Raw genomic sequence first — 18717 nt, 5'->3', positions numbered from 1 at the left:
TATTTACACACCAACAACCCTCAGAATCATGCAGTCAGACAGAATGAGTTATGTTCATTCTTTATGTGGAGTTTGACCCTTCAGTACCAGGACCCTGACCTATGGACAGTTATGCTGTCTGATGCACTGAGGAGCTTTTATTTTAAATGACCAAACAGTCACAGCCACAAAAAACATTCTCAGATGTGGTAAGACTGAAAAACAAGTGTGACTGCTCAGTAATGTCTGTAGTCCAGATTGTGTAGCAACCTAAACGCATGATTTCACCACAACTGTACATGGCCCTGGTCCTATCCCCTGTTTACTTTGTCTGGAAACAGGATCTGTACAGTAGTGCGACCCACTTCTAACACTTCCCTTTTACTGGAAATGATGAGACACTTACAGTATTTTATTTCTTCATTACTCTTCTGAAAGAGGATTCCCTGAACTAACCGTCTTCTTCTTAGAAACAGAGTAACAGTTGCAGTTAAAATATTGGCTTTAAAAAAAAAAAAATGCTATTTTTTCTAGAAAACTGTTGAAAGTAAAACGTGTTTTGGTTTCCACACATCTCCTTGTGACCTCCATAAGGTACGACAGTTTCAACTCACACCATCCGTCGCCAACTCAATAAAACAGGGTAGTACAGGAGACCAGTGCAGGAGGCTTATTGATGGGAAGCACTTGATTGCAGATATTTTGACCAAAGCCTGTGCTACCACATCCCCAGTCATGGTTGTGTATTAAAAAGTGCTTTGTCAGGTGTGTCTCTGTTAGGAATCAGTTGTATGTTTGAGTGTGTATCATAGGTTTTTGTAGGTGAGGTGTGGCGTGACAGTTGACATTTTCATTTCTACCGATCAACTCATAAAGACATGGTTACCATGGATATCTGGTAGAAGGAAGGTCAGAGGCAAAGCACATCAGTCACTGTTATTTATTGGCCACATTTCAAAGCAACCAATGTTAACCTAAATGATGTACAATAAGTACAAATACACAACGTGGGCAATGACAGAAACCTGGAGTGGGTGGTTGGGAGGAGCGGCCAGTCGGATCTGGATTCTTGAAATGCCACAATTGAACCATAAATAAATAAATGCATAACCACTACACAGGCCCTGGTCAGGTGACCGGACAAACCACCTCCCCAGCTGGTGGATCTTGGTACTGCACCTCTCACAAGACTTGCCAGGAACCATGTCGTCATTGTGTTACCAAAGCTGATTGTCTGGTGCCTCTTCTGGTCTCAGACCAGGTGTTCTGTTCCCTCTGCTGGTCTCAGACCAGGTATTGAGGTCCCTCTGCTGGTCTCAGACCAGGTGTTCTGCTCCCTCTGCTGGTCTCAGACCAGGTGTTCTGGTCCCTCTTCTGGTCTCAGATCAGGTGTTCTGCTCCCTCTGCTGGTCTCAGACCAGGTGTTCTGCTCCCTCTGCTGGTCTCAGACCAGGTGTTGTGCTGCTCCGTTCCCTTCCCCCAAAGCCACCTGCTCCTCCAGCCATGCCAGCACAGACACCCCCTCTGAACCCCCTCCCCCAGACCTCGCCCCCTCTGAACCCCCTCCCCCAGACCTCGCCCCCTCTGAACCCTCTCCCCCAGACCTTGCCCCCTCTGAACCCTCTCCCCCAGACCTCACCCCCTCTGAACCCTCTCCCCCAGACCTTGCCCCCTCTGAACCCTCTCCCCCAGACCTCACCCCCTCTGAAACCCCCTCCCCCAAATCAAATCAAATCAAATCAAATTTATTTGTATAGCCCTTTTTACACGCAAGCATGTCACAGAGGGCTTCACATGCGCCCATAGAACTGCCCCTCAACCAACCTAAACCCTCAAGGAAGACAAGGAAAAACTCCCAGAAAAACTCCCACCGGGAGAAAAAATGGAAGAAACCTTGGGAGGAGCAATTCAGAGAGGGATCCCCTCCTCCAGAGACGGTTGGTAAGAGAGAGGAGCAGAACACAAGCTAAACATAGTCATACAGTGTCAATGGGTTTTGAAACGCCAAAATCCATTGTTCGGCTTTATAGACGTTGGATGGGACCGGGAAACTCGCTGTTGGCCGTCATGGAGACTGGATTCCGGGTGACGACCTGGTTCAGCGTAGGCAGACCGACGACCAAGCAGGTCCTGACAGCTCAAACCCCCCACACCACAGGGAATGTGTGGGGGGGGGACAGAGAGGAGAGCAGGGATTAGAGAATGCCAGGAGCAGCTAACAGTTACAGTCATAATAGAATGAGATCCCCACCGGTCAAGTGTGGACTAGTGCAGCAATTTAACAGAGCAAAAAGGGTATTTGATGCAGCCCCACACACCAAAACAACGACAGCCCCCCTCAGTTGGAACATGAAATCTGTTCCAGGGGAAAGAACTCTAAAGTAGGTTATACTTATACGAATAAGGATGAAAACAACCAGTCCCCCGTTGTCTCCAACTAGTAATAAAAACTATAACAGTAACAATATACAGCAACGGAACTATAATAATAATACTTACAATATACAGTAACAGGTTCACTTTATTTGTAACATCTAGCTGGGCAATGTGAACATAAGCTATAATTAAAATTTAAAAGTTACATGTGATACACACATAGGCAAGCACACACCCCAGGTTTACATAGAAAGTACACACATACTTCCCTTTAACAATCATAGAATTGACTAAACAAGAACGTTTTTAATCTAGTTTTAAATGTCGAGACAGTATCAGCTTCCTTAATTGAGATGGGTAATTTGTTCCAAAGAAGAGGTGCTCTATATGAGAACGCCCTACCTCCAGCAGTTTTTTTCTTAACTTTGGGTATTACCAGATAGCCGGCATTTTGAGATCTTAGAGTCCTTGCGGGGCAATAGGGTGCAAGGAGACCGGAGAGGTACAGTGGTGCCAATCCATGCAGAGATTTGTAAGTTAGTAGTAGAACTTTGAAATCAGCTCTGGCTTGGATAGGGAGCCAGTGTAAAGAGATAAGAGTCGATGTTATATGATCAAACTTTCTAGTTTTAGTCAATAGTCTAGCAGCAGCATTTTGCACCCGCTGTAAGTTTTTTAGGTAGGTAATTGGGAGGCCAGAGAACAACACATTGCAGTAGTCCAATCGGGACGTAACAAAAGCATGTATTAGTTTTTCAGCATCATCCTTTGAGAGGAATTTTCGTATTTTGGCAATATTACGTAGATGGAAAAATGCTGTTCTGGTGATTTGCTTAATATGGTACTCAAACGAAAGGTCTGGGTCCATTGTGACTCCCAGATTTTTTACCAGCTGGCTTTGAGATACTTTGACGCCGTTTAAGTCTTAAGGTTAGATGGGATAAATTATTTCAGTGTTTTTTCGGACCAAAAATTTGAACCTCGGTTTTATCCGAATTGAGAAGAAGGAAATTTGCAGTCATCCAAGTTTTCAACCCGGAAACACAGGTTTCCATAGCATGTGGAAATTCTCCCGGCTTTATAGACATGTATAGCTGAGTATCATCTGCATAGCAGTGAAAATCTACCCCAAAACTTCTAATTATGTTTCCTAAAAGCAACATATAGAGTGAAAATAACAGAGGGCCTAAAACTGAACCCTGTGGTACTCCGTATTTTACAATGGAGCTCCTGGATGACCCCAGACCTCACCCCCTCTGAACCCCCTCCCCCAGACCTCGCCCCCTCTGAACCCTCTCCCCCAGACCTTGCCCCCTCTGAACCCTCTCCCCCAGACCTCGCCCCCTCTGAACCCTCTCCCCCAGACCTCGCCCCCTCTGAACCCTCTCCCCCAGACCTCACCCCAACTCCCTCTCTCCTTTCGTAGCACAGTTCATTTCTGATTAAATAGTTCTCAGCGTCGTCTCCTGTGTGTGTTACATCTGACTCAGGGTTTGAGGTGTAACACAATACACCAGAGACATCTACCGAACCCTCAGTCGCAGATGCATCATGTGCAACTTCTGCTGCAGTCAGATCCTCCACACAAACAAATTTATGTTTTTTTCAAAGATCTTTTGAAATTGCAGAAATTGGTAGGATTTCTGAAGTCGGACATTCAATTAAAATAATTCGTAAGAAGCTCCAAGCATAAAATACATGTATCTTGGACAGCCTTAATTGTCAGGGACATGGACTTGTTTGGCCACTAGAGGTCCCTGATTGTTAGTTTCTTCATCTGTTATGTCATGTTGTTTTCAGCACTGCCTTGTTTCCTGCTCCCTGCCTGTGTACTTCAGTCACCATGTTCTTCAGTTCTCTGCTTTAGTGTTTCAAGTGCCAGGACCAGCCTTGGTGGGTTGTTCTTTCAGAGCCAATTAGGAAGTCTGTCTTGAGACCTTGTGTTGGGGTTTTCTGTATTGACTTAGGACCTGGACGGTTGGGAGGTACTTTTGGGAACTGTTGACATTCCCTTTAGTTTGACCTATTATTGGAATGTTCTGGATTTACCTTCTAGGTTGATTTTGGCGTCTTTAGATTTACCTGAGTTTTACCCGCTAAACAGCTTACACGCTTTTGGGTTAATGTACCTTTCCCTTTTGCATATTATGCACATAAGTGGTTGCAGATGGGTTGCCCCCTTTTGATACACCCACCCAGGAAGGGTTCAGAATCAGAAGGATTTTATTCGCCATGAATGTTTGCACAAACAAGGAATTGACTTTGGCAAAGTGTAGGTGCTGATTCTTCACGTACAGATTCTGTTAGGGCCTGCACCTCTTATGTATCAGAAGACAAGGAAACAAGGCCTTCCTAGAGATTGTGTCTTTAACCGTTAATGAATGAATCATAATCTTTACATCATATGCACTGCCAGAGAGGAGAACGTGTTTAGTTGGAAGTGTGATTGACTAGGGGGCAGGGTTAGGGTATTCCACATCTAGTTGTGTTAAATATGTCATGGCTGAATCAGCCACATGTCAATATGTGATTTTGGATCAATATCCTACTTTCTGTCCTGCTGCAGGTCTGCTTTGCCATGTTTGTCTTCTCCTGTGCCCTTCCCCTCCTGTGTGCCCTTCAAAAGCACGCTGTGCATGTCATCTCATGGTCATATGGTATGATGCACATGGATTGTAACTACAAAGCTGATACCATAGTAAGTTATTTATATTCACTGCCCCTACGGTACAGCTTGCCAGAAGGATTACAGAATGTCATTCACATCTTCTGTTTGGAAAACCTTCCCCCAAGCTGCCTTTTCTATCCTCTCTTGTGCTCTAGCTGTATTTGTTATGTTGATAAAGTTACTGTAGCTGCCTCTGTGAAATCCTACTGTCACGTGGTTCTGAGGAGCTAAATGTAATGAATCTTTTCACAGCTCTCCTGGCTGTCAAGATGTAGCCATTGCAGAGCACCTTGTACACACTTTGACCAACTAGCTTCAGTAAATGAATTCTTGTAATTCGCTTTGGATAAAAGCGTCTGGTAAATGAAGAAATGTAACGGCAAGACCTATATAATTAGATTTGCTATTTACATCAATACAGCATTCCATAATTACATCCACATGTGGCCTTGAATTCACTGCGAGCAATACAACTCTGCATGCACCGCTGGTTGGCCGTCTGATGCGATTACCCCCATATTAACGTTCAAGTGGAAAGTAGCAATATTTCTTTAATGAATACCTGATGCACCAATTTGTTGAACTTTTTTTTTCCAGGCACTCGAATCCCTGTCACCCTCTTACCGGCTTTCCAAATGTCTGTCAAACACTATGGGAACAACAATGCATCTTAAGACAGGAATTTGTTATGAAATGCACAGAATGTAAGTTTCACTTTCATGCACTTTGATTTGTGTACATACATTTTTCCCAGAATAAGGATGTAATTAACCAGAACATATTCATGACAAGACCGTAAACAATGTCCTTTTTTGAAAAAGATTTGAGGTGCGGAACCTTTGGAAAAAGACAGTCATCAAGAATATAAATCATAAAGAATCTGCATATTCACAGCACAAAATACTGAATCCACTGAGCATTAATTTATCACAAATGTAAAAATAACAATTTTGCTGGCATATGCATATTTATCAATACCAAATTTTGTACAAAAGTCGTACAAATCTACTGGATGGATATACTCCATTAAGAATGATGGAGTTATCATTCATGGATTTTTCTAGCTTTGGGAGTAATGGGGATTTTTTATATGGTTCTTAAAACTTGAATGATATCCGGCTTACCAAATGTTTACTTCCTACGTGACCCGCCTGGGTTGATTTTATAACGATGTATATGATCTCTGAATGGATGCAGACTTATGGTGTTACTGCAAATGTGCCTGTGTCGATAAAGAGAAACTAAATGTGCAATAAATGGAAATGCCAACAATTGTGTTGAACTGTTTCAAAGCGATACAGAAAAATGCACCTCATCGTCGACAAAGATCAATCAAATGTACGATGTAATCACAACGTCATTTAGAAACAAATCGACCTGCCTCAAGCAACTTCCCCCAGAAAATAGTTGATGATTTCAGTGTCAGTAATCTAATTGAAGGTCACGGTTTGATATAACAAACAGGGGCTGCGTTTCCCGAAAGCGTCGTATTAAGCCTAAATCGATCGGACAACGAATCTTAGTTTTACGGGCCGTTCCCAAAGACACCGTAGATAAAGTGTCTTTTGAAAATTCGTAGCTCTTGAAAGTGCGTAGATTAGCCTTCTCCTTACGAGCATGTTTGGGAAAAGCACGTAAGAAATATCAATGGGTTTGTTTTTTGCTCGATCGTTGCTACGATCCATAGTTATCGGGAAACGCAGATATCAAGTTGAAAATCACCACTTTTTCACGACTGGTCGTCAAATGGTGCTTCCGGAAACAAAGAGTCGGTTTTCATCCAATCAAAAAGCTGTTGCATTCGAATAATCTCTGGCTAGGTAAGCTCCAGTAGTAGTTCCTCTGATGAGCAGTCAACTGTGACTAGCCATTTTATTTGAGAACTACCAAAACTAGCTAGCCATTGTGTCTAGTTACAGTTGCTAGCAATAGTCAGTGAAATCTTGAAGCAACCGAAGTTGTTCAGCAATTACATCGGATACGTTTTTTCAGCTTGTTCTTGTCGACAGCTGTTTCATGGGCACCCAAGAAGAAGACAGAGGTAAGCAACAGCCAACGTTAGCCAAGCCAGAAAGCTAGCCAGTGAAATCGCCTTTCCTGTCTTTGATGGGCCCGTTTTGACATCGTTTAGCTAGTTTAGATTAGGCTTGCTTCAATAGCTTAGTTGCAATAATTCAAACTAGCTAAGTTTTATAGTAGACGGGCTGGCAAGTTCACCATTAGCCACGGCAACATTACTGTATGCATCAGGTAGCTAGCCTGACTGTACAACTAGTAGTACTAGAGCAAGTGCTTGCTGTCTTCATGTAGAACGTCAATGTTCTTAAGTGACTTTGCGAATTATCACGTTTTGTAAGTTGTGAAAACATGTGGAAAGCTAACAAACAGTACTGCCAACCAACGTCAATTTAGTTTGCCAACTGTGCTGTTGCCAGTAGTGAGCACAATACGCTCATTGCTCCCGCTATCAATCCCCGCGCACACTCCCTCAGCCTCACCGCTACTGCTTGAGCATGATGTAAACAAACAATCGGTGATGGTTGTTAGGTACTTAGTGTTCAGCGTTATGCCATTGTGGAGGTTACGTCTTCCTAACAGAAGACACGAAAACATTGCAATTCCATGGTTGTTGACTTGAAAGAGATGCATTTTGATACACACAAGTACAGGTAGGAACCACACAAGAATAGCATACATTGTAATCATATCATGTATCATTTATCTTCCATAGATTGGGTGGACGTGGCAAATGATCTCCTCAGCAAGTGTCAGTTAAACTTAAGGCTGAGGAAGGTGACTGATTGTGATGCCAGTGTTTTTGTAGCGTTGTATGAAGCCATCTTGGGGGAGAACGTCCCGGGTAAGTTTTTAAATACTGACGAAAGTTTCCATTGTCCCCTACAGTTTATGTTTAGCATTTTAAAGCATTGATCTCGAGTATTGTTGGGGCCTCAAACGCCTCTTGTATAACAACAAAACAATTTTGTTGGCAACAAGAACTATGTGTTTTGCTTTAGTATGAAAAACATTTCCATGAATATGCTCAGAACGTCAAGAATGCCCCAGCAGTCTTCTACTTTAGGGTCATCAAACATGCCAGCACAGGACTGCTCTGGTCAATGAGAGCTTGTGTGAAAGTGTGGCTAAAGTGCACAGGGATGTCTTTTGTAACTGTGTGTGTGTGTGTGTGTGTGTACGTGTGGATAGATTACATCGCTGCCCCTGGGAGTCAGGAGGATGACATCCACAATATCCAGTCAGTAATCGACTCCCTGGCCCTGGACTATCTTCAAATCAGTCTTTCCCACATCACAGGTAGGCAGCTTCCTGACTACAGCCCCTCACCCTTTACTGGGGATGGACACCTAACTACTGCTTTGTTTGCTGACATCTCAGCCATTAATCATTGTGAAGATGAAAGCAAGTCAAGTGACTCCATTCAGTTATACCCTGAGGAACTGAAGCTAAATGGGTTTTAATGATAAGCTCAGGAGTTGTGTTTACAAAGAAACTGACTTATTCCAAACATACAGACTTCTTTTTTTCTTCAAATACAAAGGAAGAAGCGCTCCTTCTGTAAAAGTACATTTCTGGTGGTTTTCTGATATTACAAATGTACTGCATGGCCTGTCCCCCCGATAAGATTTGGTTGTCGTCTCTCCAGGTGAAAACATCGTCAGAGGGGACAAAGAATCAGTCAAGAACCTTCTGGAGATCTTTGATGGTCTGTTGGAGTACCTCACAGAGCAGATAAGCGAGGAGGAGTCACAAAATGGAGGTAGACATCTTTTCCCAACACATTTGCAACCATCCAAGCTATTTTAGTCCAACTAAGAAGAGTACAAACCCGTCTGTAGAAGAGGGGTTATTTCATCAGAGTGAAACAAAAGGACACGTTTCCATCCACCCAATCGAGAGACACTTTCACCATATCGCCGACTGGCGTTCTCGAACTCTCTACCCAGTCTCCCATGTTGAACAGTAGCGGTTTCTCCCCTTCTCTCCAACCGAGACCGTGTTTAGGTGAGGTCATCCGCACACATCGAGTGGACATAATAGACCCTTAAACCCAGTTTGGCTGTGGGATCACTGGGGGCTCTGGGCCCCATTCATCTGGCCCAGCTCTGGGTGTCTGTGGTGCCGCACTGCCCATTGCCAAACGCCAATTAGACTGGATCGAGTAACTGCCAGTCCCTTCAAACGGTGCAAACTGAAACGGGCTGGAGGAAAAACACTTAGTTTAGGTCTAGGAGTTGCAATTACATCTGAAAAGAATTACTAGTAATGTTAAGTGTTTGTGATTTAGGTTTTAACTATAAAGTTGTTTTGAAAGGTTTGGGGTTGCCAGGATATGTGCTTGTTGGAAAACCCCCTTCCAGTTCATGGTTTAGCATCATTTTCACTTTTGTAAAAGGTCAGTCACTTCTGCTTTTTGCACGCCAAGTTGCCTGAGTGTGTGTGTGCCCTCGTTTATAACAATGGCCGTTGTTGCCTGTTCTGCTCAGTGATTTGGTTAGGGAGAGTGTTAGTGTGTGAGAGACAGCCTTTTGACCTTTGGGGAAACTCACACGTACTGATTAAAGGCAGGCTGAAGGTCATCTCCGTTTATTCATTTTGACGTCCTGTCAACATCTTCCCCTCCACGTCATTTTGACTCCTAACCGACCCCTTAACCCCCCCCCCCCCTTCTCCCCCCTTCGCAGAACCCAACGGTGCTCCCGTGGAGGAACTCCCCCATGCGCCCCGGGCCGAGAACCAGGAGAACGAGGCCATGTTGGAGAGAGTGTCCCAGTCTTCCAGTATACAGTGAGTGTCTCCCCTCCCCTTGCCCAGGGACCTGCTCTGTACGCTGGACAACACTCCCCCACACAGATACAGTCGGTCCAACAGTTCATTCGTGGACGAGTAGCATGTTTTTTTTGTTTTTTTTTAGCCTGTGTTTTTGGTTACTGAACAATCAGGATACTCCTTGGTAAAGTATTGGCACACTAGTATAGTCACTCAACACTGAGCTGTCCCGTGACTGAGCGTTCTGTACATCCTATTGACAGACCCGGTTGCTCAGTGTTGTTTACAGGACAGTCTTAACAAGGGAGGTGCTAAGCATTTCCTGACGCAAGCGTCTTATCGCATGACCTCATGCACAGGCTGGCCTGGCCCCAAGCCCGTGCTTTGCTCAAAGTAAACACAGAGTGAATGACTCACAGGTAACAGGTATGCAAATGGCTGCCTCACCAGGCCCATTTCCACTGGCCAGTTTTGAAGAGGGAATGCTTCAGGAATGCTAACTTGGTATCACAGCGCCTCTCCGTCCCGTGTTGACGGTGCGTATCTAACCCGGGGGTCTCTTCCTGTCTCGCAGGTCTGCCGTCCAGTCGAGCAAACATTCCCTCCACTCCTGGAACGCCGAGGAGATCGGCTCGACCAATGAGCTCATTCAGCTGGGAGACTCCGCCCGCACGTTCACGGCCAAACAAGAAGGTGAGCCCTTCCCCCCCCCTCTCATCCTGTCAGCTGATGACACTGACCGCAAAATGGCAAAACCGCCCCCCCCCCCCCCCCCCCCACCGTCGGGCTAATCAGATGGGTCCTTGATGGGAAATGCAGCTTTTCTCGTTTTTCCAGTCTCGCGCTCTTCGATCTTTCTTTCTCTCGCTCTGCGGAATGTCGGGCTCCTTTTATGATGCGGTTAGTGTTCCTCTTGTGGAAGCTTTGTAAAGAAAAAAAGGAAAAAAAGAATCGGGATTATGTCACCTTTTCCCCCCCCAGTTTTTCTAACCCTTTAGTCCTCATCACTTTCCGTTCTCTTTCCGTCTCTCCTCTCACTCTCTCTCCTCTTACTCTCTCTCTTACTCTCTCTCACCCTTACTCTCTCTCTCACCCTTACTCTCTCTCACCCTTACTCTCTCTCACTCTTACTCTCTCTCACCCTTACTCTCTCTCTCACTCTTACTCTCTCTCTCACTCTTACTCTCTCTCTCACTCTTACTCTCTCTCCTCTTACTCTCACTCTCTCACTCTTACTCTCTCTCCTCTTACTCTCTCTCTCCTCTTACTCTCACTCTCTCACTCTTACTCTCTCTCTCACTCTTACTCTCTCTCTTTCCTCTTACTCTCTCCTCTCCTCTTACTCTCTCTCTCTCCTCTCCTCTTACTCTCTCTCTCTCCTCTTACTCTCTCTCTCACTCTTACTCTCTCTCTCGCTCTTACTCTCTCTCTCACATGCCACATGACATGTTAATGACCGTCTTCAACAATAGGCTGTGTACTCCGCCTCATTGAAAGGCCCTTGTTTGCGTGGTCAACACAATAATAGTCTGCCACTCCGAGACCAGACTAAGCTAATGAGGAGGATCGCAATGCTCAACTAAGCTTAGACTAGAAAAGGAAAGGATTTGAATGCCTGAACAATTTCCTTTGGCCTTGTCGGTGGCGTGTTTATATCCTCCTGAGATATTGACGAGCCTCCAGAGCTCTGATCTAACCCCGTGTCTCCCTCTCCACGCCCCTTCTCCGACAGCAGAAGCCACCTCCCAGCCCGCGGCGGCCCCCGGCTCCCCGGACCCCCAGGCCACCCTCCTGAGGGAGCCCCTGCGCTCAGCCATCCCCCTCCAGCCCCCCTACCAGACTACCCCCCACAGGCCCGAGAGAGCCCCCCACTCGCCTAGCCAGTCCCCCCTCGCCAATGGCCTCTCTCACGGGCACGCCGAAGAGGATGCAGTCCCTGTTACCACCGAGGTATGTGCAAACCGTGTCCTATTTCAGACTGTATTATATACACAGCTATACACACGAGCTAACACTCAGACAGTCTGACCGATCACAAGGCTGATGCAACGTCTTTTCTACGGCAGCTAAGCTCAGAGTCGGAGACACCCGAGTCAGAGAGAGCGCTCAGGGTAGTCGCTTTCCCTTCCTGTTTTCTCTGAAACCATAACGCCACCAGGAAGGATGCATACGTGCCGACTCGTAAAAACACATCGTCATTTCTCCGACTGTTTTTGGCCAGTGAAGCTTTTGAACTCAGGGTAGCCGGCATGCAGTGGCAAGCCGAGACACGTTTCGAGACACGGCATCTGTTTGTTATTCTCTAACGACCCGAGTCCCGCTCCCTACGGATGTTGACGCAGAGTCGAACGACGTAACCCCGACGTACGACGACGCACGTGTTTCGATCTCTCATCTGGACATGAGTAAAACATGACATGCACTCGAGGGGGTGGCTGGCCAGATGAGTTCAGTGGGTTCACCAATCACAAACGTCTCCACTCGGTTACGGTGACCCAGGCGTTCACGCTGGGACACCCTCGTCACCACCACGCCAAGCCCTCCCTCCCTCCCTCCACCTCCTCATTAGAGTGACCCAGAGGACCAGCCAGAGTTCTACTCTGTGGGAAAACACACCTCCCCAAACCGGAGGACGAAACGACACAAACCGGGCGCAAGATGAAGCAGGACACACTAACACACACACACAGTGTAACTCTTTCAGGCTCTGCTCTTTTATGAGATGGTACTCCAGTGTTTTCTCCCCCTCGCCTCATAAACAAGGAGGCCTCTCTCTGTGTCTCTGTGGTCTTTGTCTGGGCCAAACCAACCCTCTACATAATGAATGCTCTCTCTCTCTGTCTCTCTCTCTGTCTCTCTGTCTCTCTCTCTGTCTCTCTCTCTGTCTCTCTCTCCCTCTCTCTCTCTCTCTCTCTCTCTGTCTCTCTCTCTCTCTCTCCCAGTGCCCCAGGCTAGTAGCTGACACAGTTGTTACCAATGGATTACAGTCCCCTGCCTCCAACCACTCTCCTGGTGAGTACACACACACTCACACACACACTCACCCACACACACACACACACACTCACTCACACACACACACACACACACTCACCCACACACACACACACACATACACACACAGCCCAACGACTTGGTCGTGTAGCCAATGGCAAGTTTATATATCGAAATTGCGTGCGTTTTTTCAAAGTGTGATGTTTTTTCTTCTTCTTCAGTGGAGAGTTTGAAGTCTGCGTCGAGACCAGAGGACGACATGGAGCAGCTGGAGGTGAGGACTGAATATCCACACGCATCTTTACCCTCATTATAAATCCTAGATAAATGTGATACACAAATTCATACTTATCATTGTAAACGCCATTGTATAAAGCAAACGTATACTAGAATTCTCCCCGGTCAACATTCCGTAATCACGTCTCGACGACGTGTTCTGTGTATAACCAGCTGGTGCAGCTCTTGTCATGTCCGGGTGTTCACTCGTGTGTTGGGTGGGCCCCCTTTGCTGACGTTGTGTTCCTGCCTTCCAGCGTACCGGCCCCGGGCCCCGGAGGGTCCTGTTCCGCACCCAGCCAGACGTGCTCTTCCTCAGCCTGCAGGAGGAGACAGAGGGCTCCCTGCCTCCGGACACGGAGGGAGAGGAGGAGGAGGAGGGAGAAATGGAGGAGGAGGAGGGGGAGGAGGGAGAACTGGAGGAGGAGGAGCGGGGCGTGGCGCCGCGCGGGCAGCGGGGTGACCGCTCTGACAGGGAGAGGACGGGACTCGGGTGAGAGGGGGCGAACATGTCGGCGCTTTTGGAGCTGTTATGTCCTCCAGCGTGTTTCTGGATTCGTCTGATTACAGTGTCCGCCTCCGTGATGATTGTTTACTCTCGGGGGTGTCAGTCGGACTGTCTGTTGTCGTTTTGTTTTTACCTCACTTTAATTACTTCCCCCTCTCCCTCCCCTTTTCTCTCTCTCTCTCTGTCTCTCTCTCTCTCTCTCTCTCTCTGTGTCTCTCTCTCTCTCCTGTGCAGTGCTAGCAGGCTAGCAGCGTGTGTCGAGCCTGGCTCCTGGCGCGCACACCACAACAGACAGGCCGAGCAGGAGTTGCACCACATGTCTGAGAAGCTGTCCCGGCGGCTGGAGGAGCTGGACGAGGTGCGCGAGGGGGCGTCGGGCGCACGCACACGAGGCTTGCTCGCCGTCGCCGCGGCGACCGTCTTTGGCGAGAGCCATTTGTAGAGTGTTTGTCGTAGGTGCACATGTGCGAGAGAGAGATTCATCATTTCCGATCAATCACAGAAGGATTGTTTCCCGTGCGCGTGTGCGCGTGTGTGTGTGTGTGTGTGTGTGTGTGTGTGGGTCCAGATGTTGAAGAGAGCCCTGGGTGAGAGTGGAGAGTCGGGTGAGGTCAGAGAGGAGGACAAGGAGTCTCATCACAGCGACAGTGTCATGGAGTGTCGCAGGAGAGACCCACAGAGACCCAAAGGTACACCCACACACCACTTGACCACAGACTCATCTTCACACACGACCACAGCCAGCGTTCTCACCCCGACCTCCAACCCGTTCCCTCCCAGGCGCCCGCCGCGCCCCCCCGGCCCCCCGCACGCGCTCCCTGTCCCCCTCCCCTCCTCGGTGCCGGCGCTCCCTGCAGGGCCAGCTCCAGGGCGTCACCAGGGAGACGGAGAGCTCCAGAGCGCGCAGACGCTCGCCCGCCGCCCGCTCCCGCCGGCGAGAGCTCCGGCAGAGGCGGAGCCAGGACACGCACACCCAGGTGAGCCTCGGAGCCCGCGCTGGAGCCACGCTGAGACGTGGACCGCCTGTGTGTTCCAGGACCTGCGTGGTTCTGCATGAGACGCCCGCTCTCTCGTGACATGGTCTCTCTCTGGCTCTCTTCCCCCCCCCCCCCCCCTCTCGCTCTCCCTTTTCCTCTGCCTTCCTTTGTCTCTTCCCTCTATCTTTCTTTCTGTGTCTCTCTGTTCTCTCTCCGTCTATCTCGATATACCTGGTGGGTTATTGTTCCCCCCCTCAGCTGGTGGAGAAGGCGTACAAGGAGGAGCTGAAGCGGTATGAGGAGAGGGAACGCCTCAACATCACCAAGGAGAGGCTGAGGGCACAGGAAGCGGTGAGACACTGTACCATGTGACAGGAAGCAGTAAGACACTGTGCCATGTGACAGGAAGCAGTAAGACACTGGACCATGTGACAGGAAGCAGTAAGATATATTACCATGTGACAGAAAGCAGTAAGACACATTACCATGTGACAGGAAACAGTAAGACACTGGACCATGTGACAGGAAGCAGTAAGACACATTACCATGTGACAGGAAGCAGTAAGACATTGGACCACGTGACAGGAAGCAGTAAGATATATTACCATGTGACAGAAGGCAGTAAGACACATTACCATGTGACAGGAAGCAGTAAAACACAGTCCTCTGACGTTGGATTGCAATGACCCGAAATCGGTGTTCTGCGCCAGTAGAATGAGTAGGCCATTTAAGACCCCACACAAGTCAAGCTAGGATGAACATGGAAACATCAAACTGATGCCCAAGCTGGTCTTTAAACTTGTGTGTGTGTGCCTGTGTGTGTGTGTGTGTGTGTGTGTGCCTGTGTGTGTGTCTAGGAGCGGGAGTACAGGGAGGCCATACTAAGGGACGTTCCCCGGACCCCCAAACCAGCCAGACTGACGACGCCCCAACAGCGCTCGCCACGGACGCGGGCCAGCCTCCCTCTGGGCCGCAGGCGTCAGGAGAACATGAGAAGAGCCGCTCCCAGTAAGAGCCCCCCCCCACCCCACCTCACCCCACCCGAAACGGGAGGGACACAGAAATCGACCGTATATATCGAAAACGGACAAAGCCCACGTCTGAACCCGGTGCTACGTCAAGAAAGCAGCTAAACCCTCTCGTTCTCCCCTCCCCTCCTCCGCCGCCCAGTGAAGGTGAAGGACAACGACCTCCTGCCCCAGCTCCTGGAGGAGCTGCCCCACCTGCACCTCTCCCCCCACGCCCTGGGCCGCATGTGGGAGCAGCAGCTGGGCCAGGTGGAGCGCCTGCACTCCTCCCTGGCCGAGGCCCCCAGGGCGCCCCGCAGTAAACTCACCAGCCAGGTAGGGGGCGCCGCTCGCTCACCCACACTCGGAACGGAACACGACCCAGGAGAAAAAGACTCGTCGTTTAGAACGACTCGAAGTCGTTTAGAAGCTTTCTAATGAATGACATATAAGCACTCGGAGTTTGTGGACTTCTTATTACTGTGTGTGTGTGTGTGTGAATATCAGACACACACACACGCTCTGAGTGGTCCATTCATACTCTGCGTTCTCCGGTAAGATGCTAAAAGGTGATGCAGCTGGGCTTTTAGGTGTGTGCGGAGGTGAAGGAGGCATGCTCACGGTGTTGGGCTGCTGTGGTTCCCCCAGGTGGAAGAGGCGCAGAGGAGACACGACCTGCTGGTGGAGATCATCCACAAGGAGCAGGAGCACAACCGACGCCTGGTGAGCCCCCCCCTCCATCGATAAAACTCGACTTAGAAATAAAACTGATGAAAGGTACATTGCTTTTCCTGTGGCCGCAGCACTCTCCTCGACTGTCCAGATCTCCTCTCCCAACTGTCGTCCCTGGACAGTCGGGCAGTGCACTGAGGCTACAGGGATCTGAGCCCACGGATGTGTTTGGCACTACTGTGCTGGATTTGAACCCAGGTCATTGTGGTTTAGGCTCTTGTCTCATGGGGTCTCCCTTCTATCTACTTGGAAATAACATGTATATTACTTAACTGATATCAGTAAAATTTAATTATCAATTGGTTTGAGGGAGATTTGAACCAGAGGTACCGTGTTTGGCAGTAGACTCGATGGCACACATGCTTGAGCCACAGAGGGTTCCTGCAAAGTTACTTTCTACCAGACACTGTAATTGCACTTATGACATTTCGATTCAATATATGCTTACATAAAAAAAAAAAAAAAAAAAAAAAAAAAAAAAAAAACATATAAATAAAATTAAAAAAAAAAATATATATATATGAACGTAAATTTTTATTTATTTGTGAATCGCTAGAAGACTGAAACGCGATTCATATGTGAATCAATCCCCCCCACCCCTATTGGTGTACACCAAGTCACCCGACTTACTCAAATTCCCCGATACCTCTTTCACTGTCTATGATACCTCTTCTCAAACACACACACACGCATGCTCATCCCCTCCTCTGAGCCTGTGTTCCTCCTGTCTCCAGAGGGACTTCAAGGAGCGAATCCAGCAGCAGAAGTCGGCCCGTAGCCAGCTGAGAGACCAGAGGCAGCAGATCGCCCGCGCCAAGAAGTACCACAACGACTACCACGTCCAGCACCGCGCCCGCATGATGAGGGCACGCACCAAGGAGGAGCGGGTGAGACGCCCGCCGTGCCTGGCTCGTCCTGAGGGGGGGGGGGGGGGGGTGTGTCTAGGTGACGTTCTCTGCCGGTCCTGGTGGTGTGAAGGTGGTGTGACGGTCGGTGTGTGGTTGTGTCGTGGTCCAGATGTTCCAGCAGGTGTTTGAGGAGGGGCTGGACTTGCAAACGGCTCGCCTCAGGGAGCAGAGGGCCTACGTCAAGGAGCAACGTCAGGAGCACCACAGACGCCACCGAGACCAGATCCAGTCTATGGAGAACTACTACAAGGACCAGGTAGGATGGACACACACACACATACTGTATGCACACACACACACACACACACATACTGTATGCACACACACACAGGCAGGTGAGGGCACCGCTTGACTTATGAACATTTACGTTTCAGTTTTCGTTGCTGGCGGAGACTCTCGCCCAAGAACGGCAGGAGATTCAAGTGCGGAAGAAGGCGCAAGAGAAGGTAAATATCCCCTGAAGACAACGATAGGCGTTACTAATGACCCAGCATTTCTCTCGAAAGAAATGGTTCTGATCCAATAGAATCCATTTGTTCTCACTGTGTGTGCATTTACGTTGAGTCATTTAGCAGACGCTCTTATCCAGAGCGACTTACAGTAAGTACAGGGACATTCCCCCGAGGTAAGTAGGGTGAAATGCCTTGCCCAAGGACACAGCGTCATTTTGCGTGGCCGGGGAATCGAACCAGCAACATTCAGATTGCTAGCCCGATTCCCTAACCGCTCAGCCACCTGACTCCCCTGACGGTGTGTCTGTCCTCTTCAGGCTCTGCAGAAGATGAAGAGAGAGCTCCGATCCAAGATGGAGCGGGAGATCGGCGAGCTGCAGAAGATCATTATCCAGAACGATGACGAGGACTACTTCCGCGACCTGGAGGTCAAGAGGTTACGGGGTCGTGTGCAGATGGCATCCTTCCAGTACAACACCAGCTGTTTACACTGACCTCAGCGGTTAACTCTGTATAACGCCTAACTCCATTTAACTTGGCTGCTAAAAACAAACAAACTCAGTACTCTTGGACCAAGTCCTCTTGCATTGTTTTAGATACTTGATTATTTAAACGTTTTAAAAAGAATGACTTCTTCACTGTGTTTTTTTCGTGTGCTGTTGCAAAGACTAGTTAGAAAATATCTGGTACTTCCTTCGCCAAAATGGGACCATCCTGAAATGGGGATGCAACACTAATAGCGAGAATGATTGTGTTGAATGTTAGACCAGGACGAGATTATTAATTCCACCGTTTTCCCTTTAAATCAAAGCTGAATGTCTTCCGTAGCTTTTTTTCAGGTCAGTGGATTATTTATTTGATTGCATTGTTGTGCGTTTTCTATGGTAATTGACCCACCCTGTTGTGATTACCTGATGTTGTTTCTGATAACCCCAATTAGATTAGTTCACGTCCCCGTTCCCCCCCCACATCCATGGTGATTGTACTAACGAGCACATTAGCGTTGTAGCCAGAGGCCTTTAGAGAACAGGGCTGGGTTATGTAGGAACACG

At 48.2% G+C, this 18717-nt stretch overlaps 1 protein-coding gene across 2 annotated transcripts; it reads left to right on the top strand.

Annotated features, from left to right (window-relative positions):
• The first annotated feature begins 6441 nt into the window (after positions 1-6441).
• Positions 6442-18237, top strand: LOC124463740 (centrosomal protein of 95 kDa-like). Of its 2 annotated transcripts, none has more exons than XM_047015525.1 (21): positions 6442-7064; positions 7755-7883; positions 8231-8338; positions 8688-8801; positions 9727-9829; positions 10386-10504; positions 11547-11761; positions 12754-12823; positions 13027-13079; positions 13339-13574; positions 13824-13947; positions 14158-14278; positions 14370-14566; positions 14825-14917; positions 15424-15574; positions 15737-15909; positions 16222-16296; positions 17040-17192; positions 17323-17469; positions 17588-17659; positions 17983-18237. In XM_047015525.1, the coding sequence occupies exons 1-21, from the start codon at positions 7040-7042 to the stop codon at positions 18157-18159; spliced, it is 2655 nt and encodes an 884-aa protein (XP_046871481.1). In that variant the 5' UTR covers positions 6442-7039; the 3' UTR covers positions 18160-18237. The 2 variants fall into 2 exon arrangements, with proteins under 2 accessions (XP_046871481.1, XP_046871480.1); XM_047015524.1 differs by having other exon boundaries at positions 11544-11761.
• The last annotated feature ends 480 nt before the right edge of the window (positions 18238-18717 follow it).

The sequence above is a fragment of the Hypomesus transpacificus genome, unplaced genomic scaffold (assembly GCF_021917145.1).
Source record: "Hypomesus transpacificus isolate Combined female unplaced genomic scaffold, fHypTra1 scaffold_300, whole genome shotgun sequence".
Taxonomy (NCBI): domain Eukaryota; kingdom Metazoa; phylum Chordata; class Actinopteri; order Osmeriformes; family Osmeridae; genus Hypomesus; species Hypomesus transpacificus.
The sequence above is the reverse complement of the archived record's forward strand: the minus strand, read 5'-3'. Positions and strand labels throughout refer to the sequence as shown.